This window comes from Chlorocebus sabaeus, chromosome 20 (genome assembly GCF_047675955.1).
Source record: "Chlorocebus sabaeus isolate Y175 chromosome 20, mChlSab1.0.hap1, whole genome shotgun sequence".
Lineage (NCBI taxonomy): Eukaryota > Metazoa > Chordata > Mammalia > Primates > Cercopithecidae > Chlorocebus > Chlorocebus sabaeus.
In genome coordinates this window covers 118,795,925-118,823,432 of record NC_132923.1, presented here as the reverse complement: position 1 = coordinate 118,823,432, position 27,508 = coordinate 118,795,925, and the positions used below count along the sequence as shown (strand labels likewise).

At 48.4% G+C, this 27,508-nt stretch overlaps 1 protein-coding gene across 2 annotated transcripts in view; it reads left to right on the top strand.

Moving 5' to 3' along the window:
* IGSF21 (immunoglobin superfamily member 21) overlaps positions 1 to 27,508 on the top strand; it is a 272,410-nt gene that overhangs the window by 113,984 nt on the left and 130,918 nt on the right. For both annotated transcript variants that reach the window (XM_007980295.3, XM_073007775.1), the window contains exon 2: positions 2,875 to 2,987. In XM_007980295.3, coding sequence (XP_007978486.2) covers positions 2,875 to 2,987 — 113 coding nt within the window. The remainder of the gene's footprint in view (positions 1 to 2,874; positions 2,988 to 27,508) is intronic.

The following is a 27,508-nucleotide window of genomic DNA, read 5'->3' as shown; positions in this document are numbered from 1 at the left end:
TGCAGTGAGCCGAGATCACACCACTGAACTCCAGTCTGCATGACAGAGTGAGACTCTGTAAAACACACACACACACACACACACACACATACAGAGAGAGAGAGAGAGAAAGAGAGAGAGAGAAAAAAATCATGTTTCTTGAAACATTGGTGAGAAACTCCCTATTCTCTGCACATTCTGGGAAAAGCTGTCTTGTCTTAACCTGTCAGAGCCACCCAACTCCTGCACACACCTGATTCACCTCTAAGACTGAGTGCCTGTGCCTCTGATCTCACCCTGGCATGCCCCTGTGAATCCTACTGCCCCAGACATCTGCTGCACCTGCCAGTGCTCCTAACACTACCACACAATCACCAGAGCTGCAACCGCTCCCCTACTTGCCCTCCCCACCACTGCCATACTTACACTTGTAATTCCCTCATGGCTTGCCAACAAAGGGTGACCCTCCATCTCACCCTGCCTACCTCACAGGCACACACCATCTGCACCGACCTCAGGCTGCTCAAAGATTTATACATCTGAGAATATGTCCTTCCCTCCTCTTTCCAGTGGGAGGAGGACCTTCTTGAGCCTTGATCTCATCAGCCATCTGGACTGATGATGCTCAACTCATAACTATATCAGCAAAGGTGAGAGAGAGCCCAGGGCAGGGAGGTCTCACAGGAAGATTGAGCCACGTGGCTCAGAATTGTGGCCATGGAGTGAGGTCCTCAACTCCTATCACGGTTCCTGCCACAATGCCCATCCTCCATCTTTAGGGCTGGAAGAAAAAAGTATGCAGGCTGCAGATGTACAGTGTTTGCCACTTTCTCTCACCTCTTCTGAGAGGCTGTAATAGCGTGGTGGTTGTCATGGAGCCTGAAGGTTTGGGCTTGAATTCCAGCTCTGTAACTTGCAGCTGTGTGATCTGGCAGGGGACTTCACCTCTTGGTTTGCTCGCAGAAAGTGGGAATCATAATAGTTCCTCTCTCCTAGGAGTGTCGTGGTGATTAAGAGAGTAGATGTATATCATATCAAGTGCTTAGCCCAGTGCCTGGAATGAAGCAGGTGTGGACATCTGAGCCATTGTCACAATGCTACACGTGGGCTTGGCTTGCCCTGAAGTCTCCCTTTCCGTAGGGAAAGTTGTCCTCCTGAAGGTGGCCTCCTTGTTTGTCATGCCCCATGGCTGGGATCATCCGGGCTGGATCAGGTTCCCTCTGTGCCCACCCACAGCCCTCCGTCTGCCTACCTAGAGGCTGACTGGTCACCTGAGTGGTGACTGTGTTGGGCATCTCTGTCTCACCCTTACTGCTTGTTCCTGGAGGGCTGAGCAATGGCTGGGTCTCTACTTCCTGGATCCTGGCCCCGGGCCTGCACAGGGTAGGTGGGAGTGAACTGGGGTTGAATAAAAGAGGAAAGAAAGATCCCAGTTGGTCCTTCTGGTCTTGGAAGTTGGACCGGTTGACTCTGGTCGTGACTTTCTCGGACCAAGTGGGCTCCAGGGCTATCCAGGAGCTTGACCTCTGGCCTAAGTTAGAGGCCACCCTGGAGTGAGCCCTGTGCCTTGCCCCTCACCCTGGAGGCTGGGTCCTGAAGCCTCGGACCATGCAGATCCGCTCTGACTCCAACTTCCAAATTGATCCTCTCCAGGTCGATTCTTGTTTTGTCTTGTTTTGTCTTTTCCTGGAGTGTTGTAACCATTGAGTTCTAAGCAGGGGTCAGGCCCGTGGGCTCCATCTGCTCAGCTTGCCTGCACAATTGAAATCTTCAAACCCATCCTGGCTAGTTTTCTCATTAAGACTATTGGACTGGATTGATCCATTAGATCGATGACTGGACATCAGCCGGCAGGAAGCTGATCAAATGAGCCTGGATGATCAGCCCAGGAATGAGGTTCCCCTTGGAGCAGCAGTGAGGGTCCAGGCCTCTGGGATGGGGCTGGTGGAGGCAGAGGAGTGGGTTAGAAGCCTCACCAGACTGGACTTTGGTGTGGAGAGAGCGGTGTCCCCAAGGTGTGGCTACCAAGGCAAGTGTCCCAGCGTCTGCTCCAGGCATTCCCTGGTGATAGTCGGGGAAACATCACTTGGTGTCTGCAGTGAGTTGAGACTCTTCCCCAGATGGTGGGCCTATAATGGACTTCTCCAACATATCACCACTGCCATGGCCAACGCTTAGACCCTCCCCTCCCTTTGGGTGGCAAAGGATGTGTGATGGGAAAGCCAATGGTGGGTGTTAAGGAAGCCAATGGTTGTTTCCCAGGGCTCTCTTTTTACCAGGAGTCATTTGCTTATGAGGTTGGAAATGGAGGAGTATGGGCACTTAGAACACCATGTCCCAGTGTGTATTTCCCAGATCCTGGCTGCGTAGGATGGTGATGGGGCTTAAAGGGTGGCTGAGCAAACCATATTCAAATAGGTTTGGAAATGCCAAGTAAATACATTCCAGCATTCATTTCCTGGAGGACCGAAGAGATGAATCATGAATGCCGCGACTCTAAAAAGGGGCGGAGGGGTGATGTTGGAGCACAGAAGCCTTCTCTGGGGTGTCTCATAGAAATACATTGAGGCTTTTCTTGGAGGTACCAGCAGGTCCTACCTTCAGGGGAAAATGTGTCCCAAGCAGAAGTGTTTTTGGTTTGGAGGGATCCATTGGAGCCAGGGAGGCAGCCTAACGGGAGATGTTAAAGAGAGGGAAGAAGAGGGTGATCGGCTCCATTCAGGCCTGCAGTCACCATTCACAGAGACCACAGTGTGAACAGCATCCCTCAAAGTTGTGCAACTACAGACCCCAAGCTTTCCTCTTCTGTCTGCTCTCTCCCTGGCCCTGCCCTCATCAGCCCAGCCCCCCTGATCAGCTCGTGCCCTTACCATTCCTTTCTCCTCTCTTCTGTAGGCTACCTGACAGTCAACATTGAGCCTCTGCCGCCTGTGGTGGCTGGAGATGCCGTGACCTTGAAGTGTAACTTCAAGACAGATGGGCGCATGCGGGAGATCGTGTGGTACCGGGTAAGTCACCACCACTGTCCCCTCCATGCCCATAGCCAGGACTGATGGGAGGGTCCTCAGAGCCCTCTGGACACCCTCATTGGCGTGGCTATGTCCTCAGCCCTGACCCAGTCCTGAGCTGTCCTGGGCCTCTGCTGGGTCCCTGTCCTCTGCTGACACCCTCCATGGGACTAGCCCTCCCTTCTACCCTCAGGATTGATCTGATTTCCACCTCCTTTGTGCTCCTATTATGCCCCTACTCTTGGGAAACTCCATTAGGCAAAGTAGAAGTTACTGAGAACACCCTGGGCCCTGGGTGCAGTGTAATCACGAAGTGATGTCTGATGGTGGGATTTTGAGCATGAGGCTTTGGATAACGTTTTTGGCAAGGGCGAGAGAAAAACAGGGAGGCTTCCTGACTTTCGCAAAATCAAATCACAGAGATAGTCTGCCACCTAATCTGACTACATATAGGACTAATCCTGGTGTCTGGCACCATCTGAGGAGGGAATTGATTACAGATGAGCAGGTACCCACCTGCCCAGGGTCCAGATGTTGGCACCAGGAAGAATAGCTTGGAGTCTTGAGCACAGGTGACCTTTTCAACCACTGAGTGAACTCTTCTTGTGTCTGGATGGGGCATCCCAGTCTTCTATCCCTTTGCCTCAAAGGAATTGGGGCTGGGCTGAGAAGATCCAGTGGGCACTGATGCTTTTCTTGCAATGCCATGCTCGAGTGTGCACAGATAGAAGCACCACCATCCCGGGGAAGAACTCCTCTTCCATCATCTAAACAGGGTTGGCAACATATTTTGGTGAAGACTGAGATTGTAAATATTCTCCTGTCTGCCAGACGTTCAGTCTTGGTCACAGTTACTCAACTCTGTTGGTTTGGAACCAAACAGCCACAGACAGTGTGTAAATGAAAGGGCACGGCTGTGTGTCAATGAAACTTTACTCATGGGCACCAAAGTCTGAATTTTGTATAAGGTTCATGTGTCATAATTTCTTCTTCTTTTTATTTTTTTTCAATGATTTAAAAAAAAGGTAAAAATGGTTCTCAGCTTGCTGGCTGTACAAAACAGGCTAAATATAGGGTGACTTGGTTCATGGGCTACAGTTTGCAAACTCCTGATCAGAAGCCATGCTTTCCTAATCTTTGTTGTCCTTTCTTCAAATGAAACTGATGGGTAGCACAGTCAGGTGGAGTTGTTCTAGAGGGAGTGATGAAGCGTGGAAGAGAGGGCAAGGAAGGTAGGGGGTGGGCACCAAACTGTGATTCAAGATCTAGAGCTGGCTCCTCTGCTCCTTGGAGCTGTCACCATATCTATACACAGAGCATGGAAACAGTGTTAGAGGAATCCCTGGGGCATGCGTGCTGTTCATGGTCTTGACTCAGAACAGCTCTCTTCAGTCTCCTTCTTGCTCTTGGTCCACGTGAGCTTTGAACCAGCCTGTCTTGGCTGCTCTGCTTTGCATTTTTGGTCTCTGATTCATGGTTTGCTTGTTGTTGCTATTTTGTTGGCTGTGATCTGCACTCCTTCTAATCAAAAATCATGGTTCTCTATTTCAGCATTGCAGTCTCTCCTGCTTAGAGTTAATTCTAGTGCCCTCCACCCAAGCTCTCCAGGTAGCCTGGGCCTCACAGGTGTGAACCGGACATCGAGCATCCTAAAAGGTCCCAGCCTTAAGGAAGGGCGCCATCCTAGATAGATCAGTGGGCCTAGAGAAAGTCAAGGCATATGTTAAATAGTGCCATGAACTGAATCACTAACAGGCGTATTTACAGGATATGGGAACTGCTTGGCTGACACAGGCTGCGAGCATCTCATTAGCACCTGGCAGAAGGACAGGGATAAATTAACTCCAGCTCACTGCTGACGATGGGACCACATCTCTCCCTCAGCCATCCAATAGATGGGATCAGAGGGAGGGGTGGTGAAAGACAGATAGAAATATGGAGACCCAGTGGGAACAGTTAATGGAGCGAAATGGAAGGAAGCTTGGAGATGGGAAAATAGCAGTGGGCACCTCATTGCCTTCCAAGTTCTTGAAGCAACTGCCCTCCCTCCGGTTTGAAATCGAATGTTACCATAGTCACAGTGGTGAAAATCTCCCTGAAGAGACTCCTGCTGGAGTTATGGGCAATGCTAGTGCCAGGCTGGGCCCAGGTGTAGAAGCCAGGAGCAGGTTTCCCCATGGCTTGACTTGATGCTCTTGAAGATGGTGAGCAGGACTGGGGCAGGAGGATCCATGTCCTGGGCTGGACAGACTCTCCATTTTCTTCTCCATCCCCCAGTAGGGAGACTCTCCTCTCTCCCCAACTCTTACTGCCTAACCTTGATGCCACTGATTGTTTTAAGAATCAGTGGCATCTCTTACCAGTGTCAGGACCTGCATATCGGGCCATGGTAGGCTGCACTAATTAATTTATTTTATTTCATTTCACATCCTTTGACTGAGGGCCTCTGGAGCATGGGTATGCAGATGTATGCAAATCACATGCAAATCACCCACTAGAGCCAAATGCCTGGGCCCTTGTAATTCTGTAGCTGGACGGAGGTGGTGGCTCAGCTGACTGGTTACTGTCCTCAGGTGCCGGGGAGCCCACGTGCCCTGCCTATGATGGGAAGGATGGGGGCAGAGGACGGAAGGAAATTCCAGGGAAGGACTCTGTGTGGCCAGTTTTTGCCTACTGCTACTCTAGCTTTCCCTAGTGATTGTCTCTCTTCCCAAAGAGGCAGCTGAAGGGAGAGACATAAGAGCCTACCAAATGGGGGCTCCAGGAGTCAAGGTCAGGGCAGGGCTTCCAGAGGGAATGGGAGGAGGAGCAACAGGAGCTTCAGTCTCCTTCTCCAGCCAGACCCTCCTCTGACCCCTTCCTCGCCTGCCAGATGAACTCCCCACTGCGGCTTCCTTCCCCTTCTCCCTCTCCCCACAGTCTGCTCCCCTCCTCCAAGCAGGGAGCTGCCCAGTGCTGTTTGTTTTCTGTACGTGTGTTTGCTTCCCGTCCCAGCTTCCTTTCTCCATCCTCCGTGAATGAGCTTACAGAGCCCGGCTTGGAAGGAAATGAATAGATTACACAGGCCCAGTCAGGACTGTGTCTCCTACCCCGTTAGAAGGAAGAAGCAGGGCATTGTGATGAGGCCGCCACTGCCTGCTCAGCACAGTAGGCACAAAATGGCCCAAAACAAGTGTCAAGCCCAGCAGCCTCCCCTCTGGTCCTAGCAAAGGGATTATCCTGAGCTGTTAGAAAACATCATGAATGCATTGGATTCTTTGGGTAAATCAGGGCAGCTGATGAAATTGTCTGAAGCCATAGGGATCACCTAACCTTGGAGCTAACAAGACCTCTGGCTGGGTATTTGGGATGGTCTTGATTGTGGACCCCTCAAGGGAGGGGAAGGAAATTGGGAGGAAGTGGCAAAAGCCTGACCCTTGGGCACTTTACCCCCATGGTCTGGCCAAGTGGGGAGGAGCTCAGCCCATTTGTAGAACAAGATGCCAAAACTATGAGAATAAACTCAAGAAAGTATGTGTAATCGTAGCCCCTGGGTCTGGCCTGTCCAGTATGGTAGCCACCAGTCACACGTGGATGTTAACATTTAAATTAAATCAAATTAATTTTAAAATTCATTTCCTCAGTTAGACTAGCCACATTTCAAGTGCTCACTAGCCACCTATAACTGGTGGTCTCCATATTGGACAAATGAAGTATAGCACATTTCCATCACTGCAAGAAGTTCCACTGGACAGACTACTCTAGAGCTCTGAGATTTTCTTCTGCAGCTTCTGGAATACACTGTGCTCACCTGACAAGAGAATAGCAGTGAATGCTCATTGAATCAGTTTTCCAGGCAAACTTGCCCTGAAATGAATTTTAGTAAGATGAATCTCATTTGGTAATCTGACATCATTAGATTGTGTGTGTGTGGGGGGGGGAGGGGTGGGGGTGTGAGGGAGGGTGAAAAGAGGGAGATGGTCATCATGCTCAAATCACTTCTTTGAAAACATACAGATGTCAAGAGAGTCATCAGTCCTCTGAGGTGCTGGGTATCGTAGTTGTCTATTAAAGCCCTGTTCAACTTGAGGATGCTTTTCTCCATCTCCCTCTGCTTTCTCCACTGTTACATGGGTTCATCTCCCAGATTTGAGTGTCCAGGCTTCATCTTCACAGCTCGTGTAGATAAGCTCCAGAGAACTTTTTTTTTTCTTTTTTTGTTAATAGAGTAGGGGTGCAATTCCATAGTTCACCAGTAGGAGGCTGTCACCTAATAACTAATCTACCCTAGCACTTAAGTCAGCTCTTGGTTCGAGAAAATGAATGACAAATAATGTTCTTTACCTCATAATTCCTATTTACATCTCTAACTGGGGACTCATTTATTAATGCTGCTTATGCTAATTTGAGTGGCGGACATTGAGCCTTTACAATGTGTGAGCACTAGATCAAGTGCTTTACATACATGATGACATTTCATTTTCATGTTTTCACTGCAAGGTAGGTACTATGATTAATTCTATTTTCCAGATGAAGAAACTGAGGCCATTTGAAGAGACTGTGTCTCAGGTCATGTTGCCTTCCCTGACCTCTCCAGAAAGCTGTAGGCACACCCTCCTCCATGAATCCTCTTTGTGGATCTTTAGTGCTTACCTCATCATGTCAAAATACCTGCCCCTGGACCATGATCATCTGAAGAGCGAAGACTATGTCTTTTTTCCTGCTGTATTCTTGGCACCTAGAGCAGAGTCACCTCAGTGAACATTTGCTAAATTAACAAATCATAGAGCTATAATGTGCACCTGTTGACAGACCATGCTATGTAGCCCACTTCTGTCTCATGTGGGCATTTGTGTAATGTTGATAGTATCTGTTGGTCAGGGGGTGAGGAATGTGGTTCTTTGGATACTCAGGGGGCTTTGTTAAGTATGAAGGAAAAAGGAACATTTCTTATTAAGAAACACTGTCTAAACTCATTTAGTGGGAGGCCACCTGCCCTGCAGGCAAAGCCGAAGGTCTGTTTATATCATGGAACTCCATTAAACAGCCACAGAGAGCCATGGGAATTTAACCTTTTACAGCAGTTTTTATCATCCCTCCTTTGTTTTCTCTCCTTCTTTTACAATTTGTTCCTGGAAGTTGCTCTGGGCCCAGGTTACAAGGCCACAGAAAAGAGAGCCAGATAGAGAGAGAAGGAGATTTACAAACAATGATAACATCCCTGCTTTCAGTACCCCCTTATCTCACCATTTTCACCATGTGGGAAGATGTGTACCTGGGTGTGTGTTTTGTGGGGCAGATGATGCAACCTGGCCAGGGTGGTCGTCGCCTCTGGGTTCTGCTGGATGCCTCTACAATGAGGACTTGTGGTCGCTTGGGACCATTTGAAAAAGAATTGAGACTAGAGGCTGGGAAGGCTGAGATAGGAAGAGAGGACTTGGGCATCAGAATACCTGTGTAGCCCCTGGGTCTACACAGTTCTAGTGTTTGACCTTGGGTGGTGACCTAACCTTTCAGCCTTTTAGAAACTTCACCTGAAATTGGGCATGAAAACATGTATTTTGTAAGCTTAAATGAGATAATGTCTGCAACCAAAAGAGCCTGGTGTTTAGCTCACTGTGGCACCTATTCAATGATAGCTATTGTCATTTCATGTCTCTTGATAGCTTACAGGATCTAGAGAGGGAAATTATAGAATAAGAGGGGAAGGTATTTTTGGGGAGGATCACCAGGGTTAGATTCCTTGAATTCCATCCTACCACCTGCATTCCCAAGGGATATGGGCAGAGGCAACATTTTAAATGGTTATGCTATTGAACTCACTGGGTTTCAATTCTTGGAAACCCAGTGGCTTAACACAGTTCAGCCATTTCAATGGATTTTAGCTCTCCCTGAAGCAGGGAGTTATTTCAGAATGGCTTTACTATCATTGGCTCTCTCTCAGTCCCAACCCTTGACAATGTTTCATTATTTGAAGCAAAACTAAAAATGATGATCCTAAGGAGACAATACAGTCCAACCGTATCATAAGGACAAGAAGGTAGGTACACTCTCGGGTGACCAAGAGAGACCAGCACCAAGGTCCCAGAGGATGGGACTAGACAACCCCTTTGGACCTTCTTGCTTGGCAGCCACTCAACCTGGCTGCTCCTTGTTACTTCTCTGACCCCACATTCTGATCTTGAATTCACATCTTACAGATATAAGATCTGGAAGAGGATGTGAGTGAGGAAGACAAAAGCCAGGGTTGAACCAACCCAATCTGTCTTGTCTAGGCCCTCCTTCCCCAACCCCCAGACTTCCAAAGAGCCAGGTTCTCCCTGATGAGGTGTATCCAGTGCTCAATCTTATACCAGTCACATAGGAAGGAAGATAAGTCAGCCAGAGAGGGCCCACCAAAGGACAGCTGATTTTAGAACAAATGCAATACACATAAAGAGGAAATAAGAAAAAGTTCCGAGATCTAATTCCATTGTAATCTGTATTCATCCATTCTCATGCTGCTATAAAGAACTGCCTAATACTGGGTAATTTACAAAGGAAAGAGGTTTAATTAACTCACAATTCTGCAGGGCTGGGGAGGCCTCAGGAAACTACAATCATGGTGGAAGGGGAAGCAAAGACGTCCTTCTTCACATGGTGGCAGGGAGGAGAAGTGCCAGCAGGGGAAATGCCAGGTGTTTATAAAACCATCATATCTCGTGAGAACTCACTATCATGAGAACAGCATGGGGAAAACCATTCCCATGATCCAGTCACCTCCCACCGAGTCCCTTTCTCGATACATGGGGATTATGGGAACCACAATTCAAGATGAGATTTGGGTGGGGGCACAGCCAAACTATATCACAATCCTTTAATTCAACCCCAAGGAAAACTCCACCCCTAACCACAGCTGTTAAGTTGTAACCATCCAGACTCATCACATTGCGCTCTTCCTCCTGGGGATGGGGTGATGGGAGAAACCTTCAGCTCCCTCTAGAGGCCAGAATGTGAATCACAATCATTGCTGCCCTGATTCTTGGTCTTTATTGGAAGTTCTATTGGAAACCGGCAGGGGTCCCTCGCTCTGACAGCTCATTAGACTTTTCTGAGGCCACTAAAAATATACTGTTGCCTGAGACTCATTCTACAGTTATTGAATCCGAATTTCCAGGACTGGAGCCTCAGGGCATTTGTACTTTTAACGAGCTCCCCAGATGACAGTGATGCACTCAACCCAGCCAGGGAGCATGTCATGGTGTTTGTGAAACTCTGATAGAGGGAGCTGTTCCATGCACTCATTCAACATTAATTCAACACATATTTATGAAACCAGGATGGTTCTAGGCACTGGGATTTCGCCAAGGAAGAAGACAAGATCCTGTGCTCACACAGTTTACCATGCGGGAGGAGTTAAAAAGATAAACAAATAAGAAAGATACCAGCTAATGATAAGCGCAGTGCATATAATTAAAATCGAGTGGTGGGATAGAAAGGGATTGTGTGGTTAGGAAAAGACATTTAAGCTGAGATCGCAAAGGCAACAGGAAACCTACCATACCAAGGGAAAAAGGCAGAACAATCCAGGCAGGGGCGAAGCAAATGCAAGACAGTTCTGTGGGAAAAAGCTTTGTATGTTCAAATAACAGAAAGTGCATGTGACTGGAACAAAGTGAATAGGGGGTGATGTTGGAAAAATGGCCAGGGACCGTTCATACCGGGCCCTGGGTTCTAAGGAGCTGAATCTGGAATTATTCTAAGGGCAGCAGGAAGCATTGAGGATTTTAAGCAAAGAAGTTACAGGATCTGGTTTACCTCATTAAAAAGGTCACTTCTGGGTGGAGAATGGATTGCAGAGGAGGTGAGAGACTGGCAGCAGAGGGATCACTTGGAGGTTAGAACAGTTCAGGCAAGAGGCAACAGTGGTTTGATTGAGTACCAGGATGGTGGTAGTGGAGATGATGGGAGGGAAAAGTGTTCTGCTTATGATTTGCAGGTAGAAGCTAAAGGGCTTGCTAACATGTGGAAGGGATGAGAGAAGGGGGGATTCAGGATGACTCCCTGCTTTGGGGTTTCAGCTGGGTTTGCAGGAGCAGTGCTATTTAATGGGACAGGGAGGACAGGACAGGAGAAGCAGTTTGCAGGGTGATATGGTTTGGCTATGTCCCCACCCAAATCTCACCTTGAATTGTAATAATTCCCATGCATCAAGGGTGTGGCCAGGTGGAGATAATTGAATCATGGGGGCAGCTTCCCCCATACTGTTCTCCTGGTAGTGAATAAGCCTCATGAGATCTGATGGTTTTATAAATAGGAGTTCCCCTGCACAAGCTCCTCTTGCCTGCCACCATGTAAGATGTGACTTTGATCCTCATTCGCCTTCCACCATGACTGTGAGGCCTCCTCAGCCATGTGGAACTGTGAGTTCATTAAACTCTCCTTTATAAATTACTCAGTCCCAGGTTTGTCTTTATTAGCAGTGTAAGAACAGACTAATACACAGGGACAGGCGTCAGGCACTCTCTGTTGGCCATGTTAAGCTGGGAGTGCCTCCAAGACATCGAGATGGAGCTGCTGCAGCTGCTGTTGAGGCCACAAACCTGGAATTTTGGGGAGAGATGAAGCCTGGAGACTTATACTTGGCATTGTCAGAGAATAGATGGTGCCCAGTGCTAGATCCTTGGGCACTCTAATATTTAGAGATAGAAAAGGATACCAACAGAGAGGCTGAGAAGGAGGAGGAATAGCCAGCAAGATGTGAAGACAGTGAGGAGAGTGGGGTGTCTTGGATTCCAAGAGAAGAAAGTGGCTTAAGAAATAGAATAGTCAGCTGTCAGCTAGCTGTGTCTCACACTCCAATGAGTGACTTGAGAGCAGAGAAATGACCATGAACTTGGTAGCATATGGAGCCCAATGGGGGCCTGGGCAAGGGCAGTTCTTTGGAGGTATTGGGAGCTAAAGCCTAGCTAGAGTGGGTTGAGGGGTGCGTTGAGATCAGCAGTAACATGGCCTTGAGATTTTGTCTAGTAAAGAGATTTGACCTTGAACTTCTGAACAAACCTTTGCAAGTAACATAAAGACACAGTTCCTTCTATTGAATCCACTCCTATTGGCAGGTCATTCATAAAATTACAAGCCCATTGTCTTTTCCTACCATCCTTAGCCTTTCAACCTGGAACTAGTGGCAGCCTTGCTCTCCTCCTCGAGAATGGGAAAGTGGCTGCCCAGAGAGTTTAGGGGATTCTAGTGTAATTAAACAATGCATTTGGTATTTGAAAGAAAGATCCTGCTCTACCATTTAATTAACTCAGTGGCCTTGGACGACAACTATTCCCACAACTTCCTGGGCATGGTACACAGGGCTGAAGGTATAAAGGACAGGTGGCCCTACTTCCCTCGAGGGGAGCGCTTCCCGTCCAGTTGCCCATCATTAAGTTGTTAAGTTCTGTTTCATCATCTGGCCAGTGGGCTTGATGGCACTTTCCCTAAGGATCTCACAAAGATTTGTGCAAAACAGATGAAAAGCCCCACAGACGAGCTGCTTCTGTCCCCTGTGGTGCAGGGGAAATAGGCTTCACATATATTACTTCATCCTGTCTTTTCTGCCTGGACAAATCTTACTCATTCTCTCCTCTGTGAAGCCTTCTGACCCCTCTCACCAAAGCAGAATTAAGACATCACCTGCTGTGTTCTCTCAGCATTTTGTACATATTTCGATTAGAGAGACAGCACCTGGTAGCTTAGTTATCCATCTTTGCATCTCTTGCAGAGTTTCATTTTTCTGCTTCTCTGATGTGTCATTCATAAAATTACAAATCCCTTGTCTTTAGCCTTTCAATCTGGAACTGGTAGCAGCCTTGCACTCCTCCTCAAAAATGTGAAAGTGGCTTCCCAGAGAGTTTAGGGGACTCCAGTGTAATTAAACAATGTATTTGGTATTTGAAAGAAAAACCCCGTTCTAGCCATTCATTTATGAATGATCCCTGGGCCAGGGATTCAATGTGGGGGCCTCAGGATCCCTAGGAAATATGTGGATGGGCTTCTGGGGGTGCTTAAAACCCCAGAAAGTATGCTTAATATGTTGTGTGTGTTTTTGTAGGAGAAAGGGGATGAATATTTTCAAAGGACTCTGTGACACCCCCATGCCTCAACTGAAAAACCCAGGCACTGCAACAGCAGGTGTTCGCTGAGTGTGAAATGTGTAGGGCATCTCATTATCTCCACTCTTGGGTCATCAAGGTCCATATTTAGGATGGCTCTGCCAGACCCTGTAGCTACGCGGTTATGTCAGATGGCCCATGAGTGATCCATGAGCTTCCAAGGACTACAGTGGGAGATGGGGGGTGAGAGGTGCTGCAGTCAGCCTCAGGCAAGAAGAGCTGCTGGGTGATTGAGATCTATCCAGACACCACAGCTCAGTCATCCTGGATTTGTGCACAGATGCCCTTGGATGGGAAGAGGAGATAAGAAGCAGGGTGGTGGGGGAAAGCTGGCTTTGGCCACGCATCACTGCTCTCCCTGGCTTGATGGGGGAGGGATTTTTGACCAAACAAATCCATCTTCTCTTGGGGATTAAGATCAGGTTTCTGATAATGGCACTGAGACCACTTCACTGCTCCACGTGGGGTTGATCAGAGCTCTTGGTTTCTGAACTGTTGAGAGGAGGTGCCAACAGTGGAAGTGGACAACCAAATAACATGTTTTATCGGACCACATGCAGAGTCCACCAGTGATGGGCTCCCACATTGGATGGCTGAGAAAGACATAGTCATATCTAAGAATAACACACTGGTGGCTCAGCTTACTCTGGAGAGTGTGTCCTCACTTGCCAAGAAGAGAAAAGAGCAAGGGCCTGGGGCACAGCATCCTGCTGTGTGACCTTGAAGAAACCACAACCCCTCTCTGAGCTCCAGGATCTTCACAGGTAAAATAAAAGCGTGCAGTGAGATGGTCTTTAAGGAATGTGCAGCCTCTCTCCCACCTTGCAGTCACCTCCTCACTCCGCTATCCTTTCCCCAGAAGACTCTGGGCTAATGGAAGAGGTGGGTGCCTCCCAGGTCAGGGCACCCCCCAGTGAGGCTTGGACAATGCTTTCTCAAGGGGTGAGAGTCCTGGCTTGAGCTACTTCGGGGCCTCCGAGCACATGGAATCCAGAAGCTATATTAAGCCCAAAGTGTAATTTCCAGCAGATTCTCTTGGCTTTCCTATGCCCTGTTGGGTTTAAATGACAAGGGGCTGACTTAACTTGTCAGAAAAGGATTAAAGGTGAACTTCCGCTCCAGCACACCAGTGAAAAAAAAGAACATGACTGAAATGAGGGATGTTTCCCAGAAAACCAGCTCAGGCTCACCCTCCCCCCTAAATCCTTTCTCTCCCTCCTCTCCCCACCTTTTCCTTGTTGGGTGTGAGCTCCCACAGGGCAGGCAGTCTTCCCGTTGCAGACAGGCAGGGTCGTGTGCTTTTCTAAAACAAATATCTGATCTTATCATGACCGCCCCTCCCTGCCCCACATTTCACAAGAGCTTCTCATCACCTGAAGGATCAAGTTCAAGGTCATTGGCCCAGGAAACAAAGTCCTTCTTGATTCAATCTCTGTTGACTGATTTCTTCAGCCTTGCTTCCTACCACGTTCCCAAATGGGCCCACCACTCGAATCATATGGCTGATTTGCAGTTCTCAGAATGTGCCAACGCTCTTTCCCACCTCCGAGCTGGTGCATATGTGCTGCCTCTGCCTGCAATGCCCTTCTCCCCTCCATCTGGTCAACTCCCATTTGCCCTCCAAGACCCAGCTTCAGTGTTTCCCCCCCCGCCCCGCTTCCTGCCACCAGAGGCCTTTCCCCATCCTTTTTTCCCCTTTCAGTCTTCCGCATTCAACTGCCATGACCCAGACTGAGTTAGCTTCTCATAACACTCTCAAAATACTAAGCACGTGACCATATGACTCAACACACTGGACTCGTGTTCATTTTTGCAGCAGATATTTCTTGAGTACCAACTAGTGCCAAGCCTTGGGAATAGAGCACAGAATAAGAACAATGGGCTGGGCACACACAGGCTGTGGCTCATGCCTGTAATCCCAGCACTTTGGGAGGCTGAGAAGGATAGATCGCTTGACCCCAGAAGTTCAAGAACGCCCTGGGCAACATGACAAAACCCCATCTCTATAAAAACACAAAAAAATTAGCCAGGTATGGTGGTGCTCACACCGGTAGTCCCAGCTACTCAAGAGGCTGAGGTGGGAGATAGATCGAGCTCAGGAGGTCAAAGCTGCCGTGAACTGTGATTGCACCGCTGCACTCCAGCCTGGAGGACAGAATGAGATCCTGTCTCTGTCTCAAAAACAAAAACAAAGGAACCCAAAACAAATAAGTAAAACAATGTAGCCCTGTTTTTTATGGAGCTTGTAGTTAGGTGGGAGGAAAACAGGTATTACATGAAAGATAGTCAAATGAATGCCTCTTTCAAATTGTGGTCACTGCCCTGACAGAGAAAGGCAGGTGTCTGCTAGCTGCGAGCTCATAATGGGAGATGAACTGTAATAGTTGCATGTCTCTCTTCCAGAATGCAAACCCTTTGCTGGCAGGGACTAGGCGTCTGTTTGTCTTTCTCTCCTGAGTATCTAGCATGATGCTGAGCACATAGCTTACAGGATGGATGGATGGATGGATGGATAGATGGATGGGTGGATGGATGGATGGATGGATGGATGGGTGGATGAATTGATGGGTGAGTGGGTGAATGAATGGATGGATGGATGGATAGATGGATGGATGGATGGATGGGTGGATGAATTGATGGGTGAGTGGGTGAATGAATGGATGGATGGATGGATGGATGGATAGATGGATGGGTGGATGGATGCATGGATGGATGGATGGATGGATGGATGAATTGATGGGTGAGTGGGTGGATGGATGGATGGATGGATGGATGGATGGATGGATGGATGGACGGGGTGGGTGGATGGATGGGTGGGTGGATGGATATCTTATGTGGCCCTGAGGGTCACAGAGGTAAACTTGTAGTTAATGAGGTAAATACTTTTCCCACAACTGGAGCTTTTCAACCATGGATGGGCTGTCTTAAGGACTGGTGGACTTCCTAACCCTGGAGATGCCTAAGCAAATGGCATGGCCACCTGTCAAAACTACAATAGGAAGTAATCCTGGGCCCAGTGAACCCAGAACTATTGACACTATTTGGTTCAGCTCTGAATTCTGTTCTGCCTCAAGCTCAGCTGCACAGCCATGACATCATGACAAGGCGTAGGAGCAGAGCATCCAACCAACCTGCATAGTTAGGATTGAGTTTGGGAATTCTGTGGAAACCAGGCATCAGAAAGTTCCAGATTCCCCAGGAGTGGGGTTATGTGAATGTTCTGAGAAGTAGACACATGTGGCTGTAAATGTCCAGAGAAAGCGCCCCACCCTTGAGTGAACATTCAAAGGTGAGGCCAGGGGATACCTGGGAGCTGAGAGGAGAGGGAGGATGCAAAGGAATTTTGTAAGGTCCAGAAGTCCACTCCACAACTTATGGCCTTATACAAAGCATCTCTGTCCATGCCACCCTGCTTTAAACACATCAGTGAAGCCTCTCCATGGTTCTTAGGATACGGACCAATATCCGTAGTGTTGCCATACAGGACCCTGCATTGTCTGGACTCTGCCTGCCCCTGGAGGCTCCTCTACCAGTGTGCACCCGTAAGTGAAGATTCTGGGGATATCAGAGACCTCAGAGAGCCTTGAGAGAAGGAAGTGGAAGGACTAGAGTCAGGGAGACTGAGGTTAGGTGAGGTTAAGCAACTTGCTCAAAGTCATGCTGCTAGACAGTGGTTGAGTCAAACTTCAAACCCCAACTCTCTGACTCCAAAGCTCAGCTCTTCCTGTTAGGTCCCATTGAAGGCCATAAATACCCTGTTAGGGGTGGGAGGGATTTCCCCCTGAATGATGGGCAGCATGAGGACTGGACCCTCGAATGCACTGTATCCCTGTGGCTTGGGGAGCCTGCGGCAGGTAAGACAAGCCTTCTTCCCATCTCTCCCTCATATCATCATGAATGCCACCATCGTAGCACAAGTCAGGTGCTGCGCTAGGTACGTTACAGAAATCACCTCACTGAATCCACACAGGAATCACAAGATGCTGGTACAATTGTCCAGCTTAGGGTTGGGGACGTTGAGGCTCAGAGAAATTAACTAACTGGCCCCAAGTCTTGCAGATGGTAAGGTGCAAGGGGTTTGTCTGACTCCCCTTAGAGCAGCCCAACCTTCTCACTCCAAGCTGATGGGGTGGCCTGGATCCCCCCTTTGGGAAGCTCTGTGGCCTCCTCCATGGGGGAGAGATGGAGATGGCCTGTGGGGCAGAGGAGCCTCTGGACCTGGTTGCTTCTGGCTGTCCTCATCATCACCCTGCCGGAGCCACCTGTCTGCAGAAGTGCAGCAGCACAGATCCACACAGAGGCTGTCAACACCAAATGAGGCCTTGAGGGAAAACAGTTTCCACCCCACAGAGATGACACAGGCAGCACGGTTCACCTACTCCAAGATGACACAGGCAGCATGGTTCACCTATTCTCAGCACAGCGGAGCAGGCAGGTGTAAGGAAGGGACCCTTCTCCCCCACGCTGCCTCCCTGTGTGCCCCTCCCAAGCTGGACTCTCTTTTGGTGAGTGGTGGAAAATGTCCAGCAAAACTGTCCATGGCCAAGGCTGCTTCCAGGCATGGCACACAGACCTCAGGAATCCCATTAATAAGAGGGATGGCTTCTGAATTGGATACCATTCTTCAAGAAACGAAGTTGTATTATTATTATTTTATTATTTTTGCAAAGTGGTGGAGTAACTCAAATGAGTCTAAACAAGTATTGTCAAGTAGTGGTTCTTGGGGGACCTGCTGTAATGGCTATAATAGTCATTTCAATTGGCACATTAATTATATGGGAGCAGGTGCTTCTAAAATAATTGAGGGTGTAAGAAGGCTGTTTATTTCCTTACAAGCTTTAAACATTCACCTTCAACCTTGTTTATTCTATCAATATCAAGTCATGCAAGGCCCGTTCTTTGGAGACAGAGAAGTGAAGCCTGTCTGAAATCACAGGCTCTAATTCAGGGAAGTCTCCAGTTTATTTATTCATCCCTTCATCCTTCCAGGTGGAGAACTAGCACCTTTCAGAAAACCTTGGCAGGGCCTTGGCTGCAGCATAGACATGCCATCCCTGGCTCACACTCTGCTGGAGGGGACAGGTGTCATGTGACCTGCACCCTGGTCTGGAGCTATTCAGGAGTGAGGAGAAGACAGCAGGCATGGCAAGTAGAGGCGAGAGCAGGTGCAAAGGCCTGGGGGATGCCCATCTGACTCCCATCAGGCACTCAGTGAACGGTCAGGAAGAGGGGAGGCAGGAGGAGGAGGCTGAGAGCAATCAGGGACCTATGCCAAGTCTGGGGTGCCCTGCAATGGAGCTTGAGCTATATCCAAGGGAAACAGTCAAGAAATTTTAAACACAAAAGCATCATCATACGATTTTAGGAAGCTCTGGACCCCTCCCTAGAGGTGTCTGATGAGCATCTCAGAGTTAACATGGCCAAAGCAAAGCTCTGCATTTCTCCCCTAAACCTACCCCTCCCTTAGTCTTCTCCCCCTCAGCAAATGGCATCACCATCCACCAATTTCCGACGTGAAAAATCTAGGGAGTCTCTCCTCTCACCTCCCGTCCCTTGCCCCTGCCCACTCCCGGCACCTCTTCCATCGGATCCATTCTAAAAGACAAGCCCTGAACCCACTACCTCTTCCCCATTCCTGGGCCTCCACACCAGCTACCAGCTGAATCCTCTATCCAAGTCAGCACCCTCCTGATCACACTCCCTGCTTCCACTCTTGTCCCCTCAGCCGCCAAATCCAGTGTCCACCAAGCAGCCAGAGTAAACTTTTGAAATCAGAACAGTCTTATGGTTCCTCAGCTTTGCCTGATACTCAACAATGAAACCCAGGAGGCACCACCCGGTCTGGCGCTGCCCCTTTCTGGCCTTGCCCACTTCACTACTCCCACCACACCATCTCATTTGGGTTCTGTAAACAGGAGTCAGCCCACGCCTCCAGATCCCCGATGTGCAGGCCCCTGTGTTGGGTGCTGCTGGGATTTCAAAGATGAGCAGCATGAACCCTGAGGAGTGAGCATATGGACCAGCAGTGAAGACGCTGCTTTGCCAAGGTGCCTCTAGAGACAGAAAGATCCAAGACCATCTCCTGCCTCCACCTCTTCCTCTGTCACCTCTCCCACTCTCCATATCTGTGTCTGTAAAATGGGATGGCGATAACAGCACTGACCTCGTGGGAGGGCCGTGACAGCAACCATGCGGCCAAGTGTGCCTGGAACAGTCCAGATGGCGCTTGTTATCTGAGGGTGACTGTTAAGAGCAACCCTTGTTCAGCTTCAAAAGTGTCTGATTTGGACAATAAATGACACTTTTGCCAAAGCAGCATTCTGGAAGCGCTTTGCAAACGTCAGTTCTCAGGATGGTGCTCCAGTTCTCTGTGCACACAGACTACAGGACAGATTCAAGGGCAGCGCTCCATGCATTGCCCCCAGTCGGGAAGTTTCTTAAGCTACCACTCTGGGCAGTGGTAGGAAAGAGGGACGGAGCCCTAGTCTGCCAGATGAAAAGAGAGCTGACTTTGGAATTCACCTCCTTCTCCCTTTCCAGCATGGACCATGGGCCTGGATCCCACCCAGCTGTTAGGCTGAGATGGGCAGGACAGGAATCACGGTTTAAGGAGTTGTTGCAGGTGATGCTGGACGGTCCTTTCTCTGTGTCCGAAAGCACGTGAAGGAATGGCAACCCAGTCACCCAGGAGTGGAATCAATACCGGAACAATGGATCCCTTGAAGAAGTCCAGCTGCATTGCCGACCTATGTGGCCTTTCCAAACTGTGCCGCACGGAGAGCCTGTTGCTTCATCTTTCAGCAAACAGTTATTGAGAGCCCACCGTGTCTCAGGCCTGGTGCTGGATGCTGCCACAGAGGCCACTGCCCTAGTGGAATAAAGGAAACTGGTAATTATACATTGATCTTCAATGCAGACATCTTAATGACACTTATCAGTGCTAATAGGTTTTTTTATTTTGATCTTCTGCATTTTTTATGTGAAAATATTATCCACAAATAATAATAATAATATTTATCTTCTCTTTCAATGCCTGAGAGACAGCATTTTTAAGGTATAAAAATGTATATCCTGGAACCAGATCACTTGGATTCAAATTCCAGCATTGCCACTTAGAAGCTGTGTGACTTTGATCAAGTTACTTAACCTCTCTGTGCTCCAGTTTCCTCATCTCATGTAATGAGCTTAGGACAGTGCCTGCTGCTTTATATATATTGGTGGGGTTATACTTATTGAACTTATTATAATTTCTTGCCTTATTCCATTGTCTAAAATTTCCAGAATGCTTGTAAAAAAAGGTTTCCCTGTCTTATTCCTAGCTTTCATAGGAATGCATTTATAATTTTAACATTGCATATGATGCTTCCTGCTGGTTTCTGATAAATATTCTTTTGTGTTATGAATAGAAAGGTTACTTCTATTCCAATTTCACCTAGAATTTTTATAAAGAAAAATTAATTAAATGCTTCTTAAAAATCTATTGAAATAATCATATGGTTTTTCTCCTTTAATTTACTAATGTAATGAATTATGTTGATGTTTGTCCTAATATTGAGCCTCCATTGGGTTTTTATAATTTCTTTAAACAAATAGCTTGTGTACCAAATTAAAATAACTCTCAAGTATTTATTTTTTATTATTATAAATGGGGACCTTTTTCATTGGATTTTCTGTGGGTCTCTGGGATGTAAGAATGCAATTGATTTTTTTGGCTTCATCTCGCATCCTACAAATTAGATGAATTCATTTTTTTCTCTTTAATAAGCATGTGGTGCTTTCTCTGAATTGTCTAGGCATCCAGTCTCCCCAGCTGATATTTTTGTTTCCTTCTTTCCTGTATTTTCAGATCTATTGCATTAAGCAACGAGCAAGCATATGTTGAGTGCCTACTATGTGCCAGGCACTGAGATAGGATCTGCTTCCTCTGCTACTGTTGCTGCTGCTTGGCGGGGTGGGGTGGTTGGAGTACCCCCCTCAGCTGGAATATTGAGAGCAGGAGCCTTATGAGGGAATGAATCCCAGGACGTCCCAAACCACTTACAGTCAGATCAGAATTCAAACACATTAACCCTCAGGTCAGGCTGCCTCCTGACTGATGACTCTCCCCTTCAAGGGGCACGGGTGATTAACCTTGACCTGGAAGGGGAAACCAAAGCTTGGGAATGCAGCAGTCATTTCTGGCCTGGAGGTGAAGATAGATGCCCTTACCCTGCAACCTGACCTTGAACGGTCCAGCTCTCTGCCCTTCGTTTTGTTCCTGCATCTGGGACTTGCTGGTATTAAACAGGAGTGAAAGTCCCAGTTATAGTTTGTTTCTGTTGAGCAGCATCCCGGCTCTAGGGGGCATGAGATGACACAGCAGCATGCTGCCCTCCCAGGCTCTCCCGAGTCTGTGAATGAGGCCCTCCTGCTTCCTGGGTGAATGTCACTAAAAGGCTGATGGCATCTCAGTGCCCAGTAGGCCCCCCTCACTGCCTGGCATGCCTCTTGCTGCCTTAGGTCCCACACTCTCCTGCCTATAGATTTGCTCTTGGTTTTTGAGCTAATTACTCCGTCTCATCACTGCACTGACTCTTCCCAGCATCTGACACCCCTATGAGCGTGTATCTTGTAATCTCCCTTCACCTAACACAAGTCAGCTTAATTATCTGTGTGGAACTTAGGACTCCAGCCTCCAGGCTCATACTCTGCAATTATTTCTGTGGTCTTGTCCCCTCTGGCTTCCTGCAAAGATGGCAGCTGGTGTCTTGCTGTGGAGTCCCTGGAGTTACACCCTACACAGGGTGCCTGACTGAGAAGGCAGAGGGAACTAGCTCGGTATGTGCTGTAATCTCCAAACTCCATGCTTGAGACGTCTTTTATTAATTCACACAATTGCAGTGTGGTTTGTGGCAACCTGTCTAGCATACCCTGGTGGCACCAAAGAGCTGCCCTGTCCACATCAATGACAGGCTTGGGAGCCTCCCAGGATCCTGGGAAGTCTTCAGGCTCTGCACCCTGCCCCAAGCTCTTGGCAGATTCTGTGAAGCTCAACATGTCTGAGTTTGAAGCTACTTCGGACTCAGGGAGAAGAGAGCAAATCTTTCTTGATTATTCATGCCGAGCCAGGCACTAAGCTAAGAGCTCTCCAGGCATCACTGGAAGGAGGAACTACGAGTAGCTCCATTGTATAGACAAGAAAACTCAGGCACAGAGACGTGATGTGAATTTCCAAAAGTTGCAGAGCTGGATTTTTTTTTTTTTTTTTTTTTTTTTTTTTTTTTTGAGACGGAGTCTTGTTCTGTCACCCAGGCTGGAGTGCAGTGGCATGATCTCAGCAGAGCTGGAATTTGAACCCAGTCCTTCTAACTCCAGAGTGTTGGTCTACCCATTTTCTTCTTCCCTTGAGATAGTCAGGGGATGTGATTCTTCCACTTCACAGGGGCTGCCAGCCTTGAGGACCCCAGGATGGGGCCAGTTCTGTCAGGCTTCTGGAGGCAAAACTGGGTGTCTGATCTGTGCTGGGGGCTGAAGGAGTAGGTACATCCCCTTCCTCCCATAGGCCATCAACTCCCTCATTGCCTTGGGACCTGCCGCCAGCCTCATCCACCACCTGTCTTTGTTGCCCTGGGTGATGGCAGGGAATGAGGGCGCCATCCTTTGAGTGTGAGCTTCTGGGGCTCTTACACTCAAAGCATCAGAGATGAACGTGGCAGGGGAGTGCCCAGCAGGAACCACGGGCCAGGAAGCAGCCCATCCTTAGAGGTGGCAGATCACTGGCCTGTCAAAGCCTCTATTCCCTTATCTGCAAAACGAGGGAAGTAACACTGCTGGATGGGATATTGCAGGGAGAAAATGACATCATTCTGGCAAGGGCAGGCAGATCATATCAATGCCAATAACAAGCTACTGTTTATTGAGCACTGGCTACAGACCAAACGCTGTCTAAGCACTTCACATGTATCGGCTTCTTTAATCCCCATGGCAACCCTATGGGTGGGTACTGTCATTGTCCCCATTTTACAGACGAGGAGACAGAGGCACAGAAAGGCAATCGTTTGCTCAAGATCCCATAGGATTTGAAGTGGGATTCAAACTCTCGTGATTTGACTTCTTCGTCTACACTCTCATTTAGTACCTTCTTCAAAATGTTAATTCCTCCTCCAAACTCCAGCCCCCCGACACACAGTCTGCCCAGGCAAATAAAGCCATTAGCTATAGGTGTGAGCAATCCAGTAAAAAAGCCCAGGGATTAAAGAATCTACACTGGCAAGGATAGAAGCGTCTACACTGCAATGAGGATTTTTCCTCTAGTGCTGGAGAGAAATGTGCACTTAACACCACCAAAGGAGATGCAACCAGGTTTTGGGGATTATAAATGTTCCCCTAAGCTGAGCCTCTGCCTCTCCTTCCCTTTTGTTTCTTCAGCACTCCCCACAAGAGGCTGTGTACATAGCGGAAGCCTGGCCAATGCTAGCTAACTGGACTCTGAAGGGAGACACTGCAACTCATTTCGAGCTGCCAGAATTAACCCCTCTGTACGTCTCAAAACTTTGCACAGCATAGCGGGGGCTTTGGGCAACCTGTTGGAGGTTGATTTCTGTGAGCTGGTGAAATTCTGTGGCGTGATTGATAGATTGCCTTTGTAGAAAAGCAATGCTGGGATTTTCCATTAGAACAGGGCGGCTCGCTGTTGTGGCTTTCTAGAAGGTCAGAGGGTAGGAGCTGGGAAAATGCTACCCAAGCAGACAGACAGTCTCCTTCTTGGGGCCTGGAGAGATTCATTCAATGTGTTCATTTCGTGCCTGCCGTGGTGCTTAGGAGGCAGATATTGATAAGATAATATCTGACAATTCCACACGGCGAGTTCTCCAGTGCAAGGTACTCTGGGTGAAAATCCTTCATTCCTCCAACATTCCCATGCCACTCCTTTACTTAGCAAAGAGTTACCGGGCCCCTACAGGGGTGTCAGGCCCTGTGCTAACTGCTGAGACTAAATACAGTGTTGAACGAGTTAGGCAAGTTCTCTCTGCACCCAAGGAGCTTACATACTGTTGGGATGCAGAGGGCGTAGGCCTGAACTGCTTGATAAGTGATGGAGGGGTACATAGAATGGACCCCCCGCCAAGCCAGACTCGAGTGGTCAAGGTTAGCTTCACAGGGGAAGAAAAGTATACGCTAAGGTTTGAAGAATGAGCAGAACCTCGCTGGGAGCCTGTGCAGGCCTTCTAAAATGAGAGAAAGTGTGGCACACTCACCCACATTAAACTGGATCATGCAGTTGGAGGCCAGACAGGGAGGAAGAAAGGAATGGATAGCAGCCAGAGAGGCGGGCAGGACCCAGATCAGGTATTCACCTTGGTGAGATGCTTGAACCTTACCCGGAGAACAAGGGGGGCCACCCTTCTTAAGCAGAGGAGCAGCATGGTCTCATCTGCTCGCTAGCTGTGAGGTCCTTGAACTAGGATTAGGGGAGGGTGGGAGGTGTAAGGACAGGGCAGGGGCTCCAGGTTGAGGGCAGATGCAGCCATCCAGGTGACAGCAATGGCAGCCCGAGTTAGGGGATCGGCAGTTGGGGGTGGATCATGGGCAATGGGTGGGTGGCCTGGTGCCTGCTAGACACACCACACAGTGAACAGATGGTTGAGTGAGAACATGGAGGCTGCTTCACCAGATGCAGAAGGTGAGGGAGAGGGAAAGGTGGTGTGGGCAGGGCAGTTGTACGTGTAAAAGCAGTGTGGGCATTGAGGGCGTCCTCTCTGGGCTTGCAGAGCTCAGCCGGCACAGTTAGATGGCCGCCCTGAATGACGCCCAAACCTAGTTTTGCCCCCGTGGTGTCTCTCACCCTGCTGTGCCTATAAATCTCTCTGGCTGGGGCCAGAGGAATGGCCCAGAGCCATGTAGCAAGAGAAGTTTCAGTTTTTCAAATAACACCTGCCAACAGTTGCTCTGATTCTAGATGCTAGGTTTTGCCTCCCTTTCTCCTACTGACCCACAGTTGTGGATGGGAAACCCACTGGCGCGGGTGCTGGCAACTGTTAGAAACTGCACCCTAGGCCCTGGCTCCGGACCACCTTCCCTTTGTGTGTCCTCAGCCTCATTTCCTGTTGCCAGGGGAGGCATTGGCAGGATCCGACTCTGCTGCTGGCTCTGCTATGAGGCAGGCTGCTCCCTTCCTTTCCCTGGGGAGAGAGGTGTGGACACGGAGGAGGCAGATGGGGCCCCAGTGCCCAACGTGGTCTCTGCGTCTCTGTCTCTCTCTTTCTCCTCCCCTCCCTCCTCCCTCCCCACTACCCTCCCTCCCTCCCTCCCTCTCCTGCTCTCTCTTAGTTCAATTTGTACAGGCTTTGCAGAGACCCCAGGGAATTCGCATGTGTATTGCTTTGTAAATGTTCTTATGATGCTCTCAGATGTCAGGGCTGTGTCTTCAGCATCAGTTTGGGAGTTCCTTCAGGAGCAAATGACTGCATCTCCCTCATCAGACTGGGAACCCCTGAAGCCAAGGGCTGAATAAAGAGAAATTACTAAAAACAGAGTACGTGCTTTTGCACATACAGCTGCCCCTGCCCACACCACCTTTCCTCTCTCTCACCTTCTGCATCTGGTGAAGCAGCCTCCATGTTTTCACTCAGCCATCTGTTCACTGTGCGGTGTGTCTAACACGCACCTGGCCACCCACCCATCGCCCATTGCTGTCTCTCCCTCTCTTCTTTGTGCTGTCTCATAAAGAGACATGTAATTAAAATACCTTCAGATATTATATGGCGAAAATTATAAACTAGAAAGAGGATTGCCATGTAGTTAAAGCCAGTTTGAAATCTCAGCTCTGCCATTTACTGGTTTGAACCTCTCTGGACCTCAGTTTCCTCTTGTGCTCAATGGGGATAGTAACTCCAACCTCAAAGAGCCATAAAGTTAATGTTCCCAGTCTACAAGCATTTATAAAGTGCCTACGTGCCAGGAACTATTCTAGGCACCAGGATATAATGGTGAATAAGACAAACAAGATCTCTGCTTTAGTGGCATAAGGATATAGACCATTAATTAATTAATTAGCAACAAAACATCAGACAGTGATAAGTGTGGTGTAGATAATTTCAGGTGATATGATAGAGAGTAACTGGGGGTTCTTACATCAGCAGGCCAGAAAAGAAGCCTCTGGGGAAGTGACATTGAAGCTGAGCTCTATATGACAAGGAGTAAGCCAAGCAAAGATCTGAGGGAAGAGCATGCCAGGCAGAGAGAGTATCTGTGGATGGGATGAGCGTGATCACACTGTCAAGGGATCAGGCTGTGTGCTTGGAACATACAGAGCCAAGGGAAAGGGAAACGTAAGTCAGGGAGGTGACAGGGCTATCTCACACCTGGGCTTTGTAGATTTTATTCTTAGCATAATAGGACTTAGCGGAGAGTCTTAGGTGGAGAATGACATGATCTAACTTAGGTTTCAAAAAAAATTCTCTGGCTGTTGTGCAGAGACTGGACTGTAGGGGAGTGTGCTAGTCTGGAGAGCCTACATTGTGCCCCACTAACAAAATAATCTTAATTCTCAATGGTTTGATGCAACAAAGGTTTATTTCTTGTTCACAGAAAGTTGGATGTGAGTCTGGCAAGTCTCCAGAGCTACTCTCTTTCATGAAGTGACTCAGGGATCCAGGCTCATTTTGTCTTGTAGATCCACCCTCTCAATATGCACAGTTACCATCCAAAGGGGGCACAAAACCAAGTGAGTCATGTGGATTGCTCTTATGGGCCAGTCTGGAGGTGGCTGAGGTCATTTCCACTCATTGCATCCAACCATATGGATGCAACTGTGAGGGAGGCTGAGAAAGTGTAGTTTTACTGGATGCTCAGGAAGAGGATAATGAAACAAGATTTGGGGATCATACAGCACTGTTTCTGCTAAGGACAGAAGTGTGTATATGGAGGCTCTCCCAATCTTCCTGATGAAGGGCTAAGAGGCTCTCCTAGTCTTCCTGATGAGAGATGATGGTGGCCTGCATGTGAGAAGTGGCAATGAGGATGCAGAGAAATGGACACATGTAACATTCATACAACACTTGGTACTATGCCTAAGCAGTAGGCCCCTGCTACACAATAGTTCTTATTTTAATGTTCCTTATAATTAAAACACCTTAATCTTTCTTTACAGGATGAAGTCATATTTGCCAAATGGTTTTTCTCTGATTTCATAAGGTCAATAGGCTGGAACACTCGCTGACCCAGGCTTTTTTTTTTTCTTTTTTTTTTTCTGAGATGGAGTCTCCCTCTGTCACCCAGGCTGGAGTGCAGTGGCACAATCTCGGCTTACTGCAACCTCCACCTTCTGGGTTCAGGCCATTCTCCTGCCTCAGCGTCCCAAGTAGCTGGGACTACAGGCGCCCGCCACCATGCCTGGCTAATTTTTTGTATTTTTAGTAG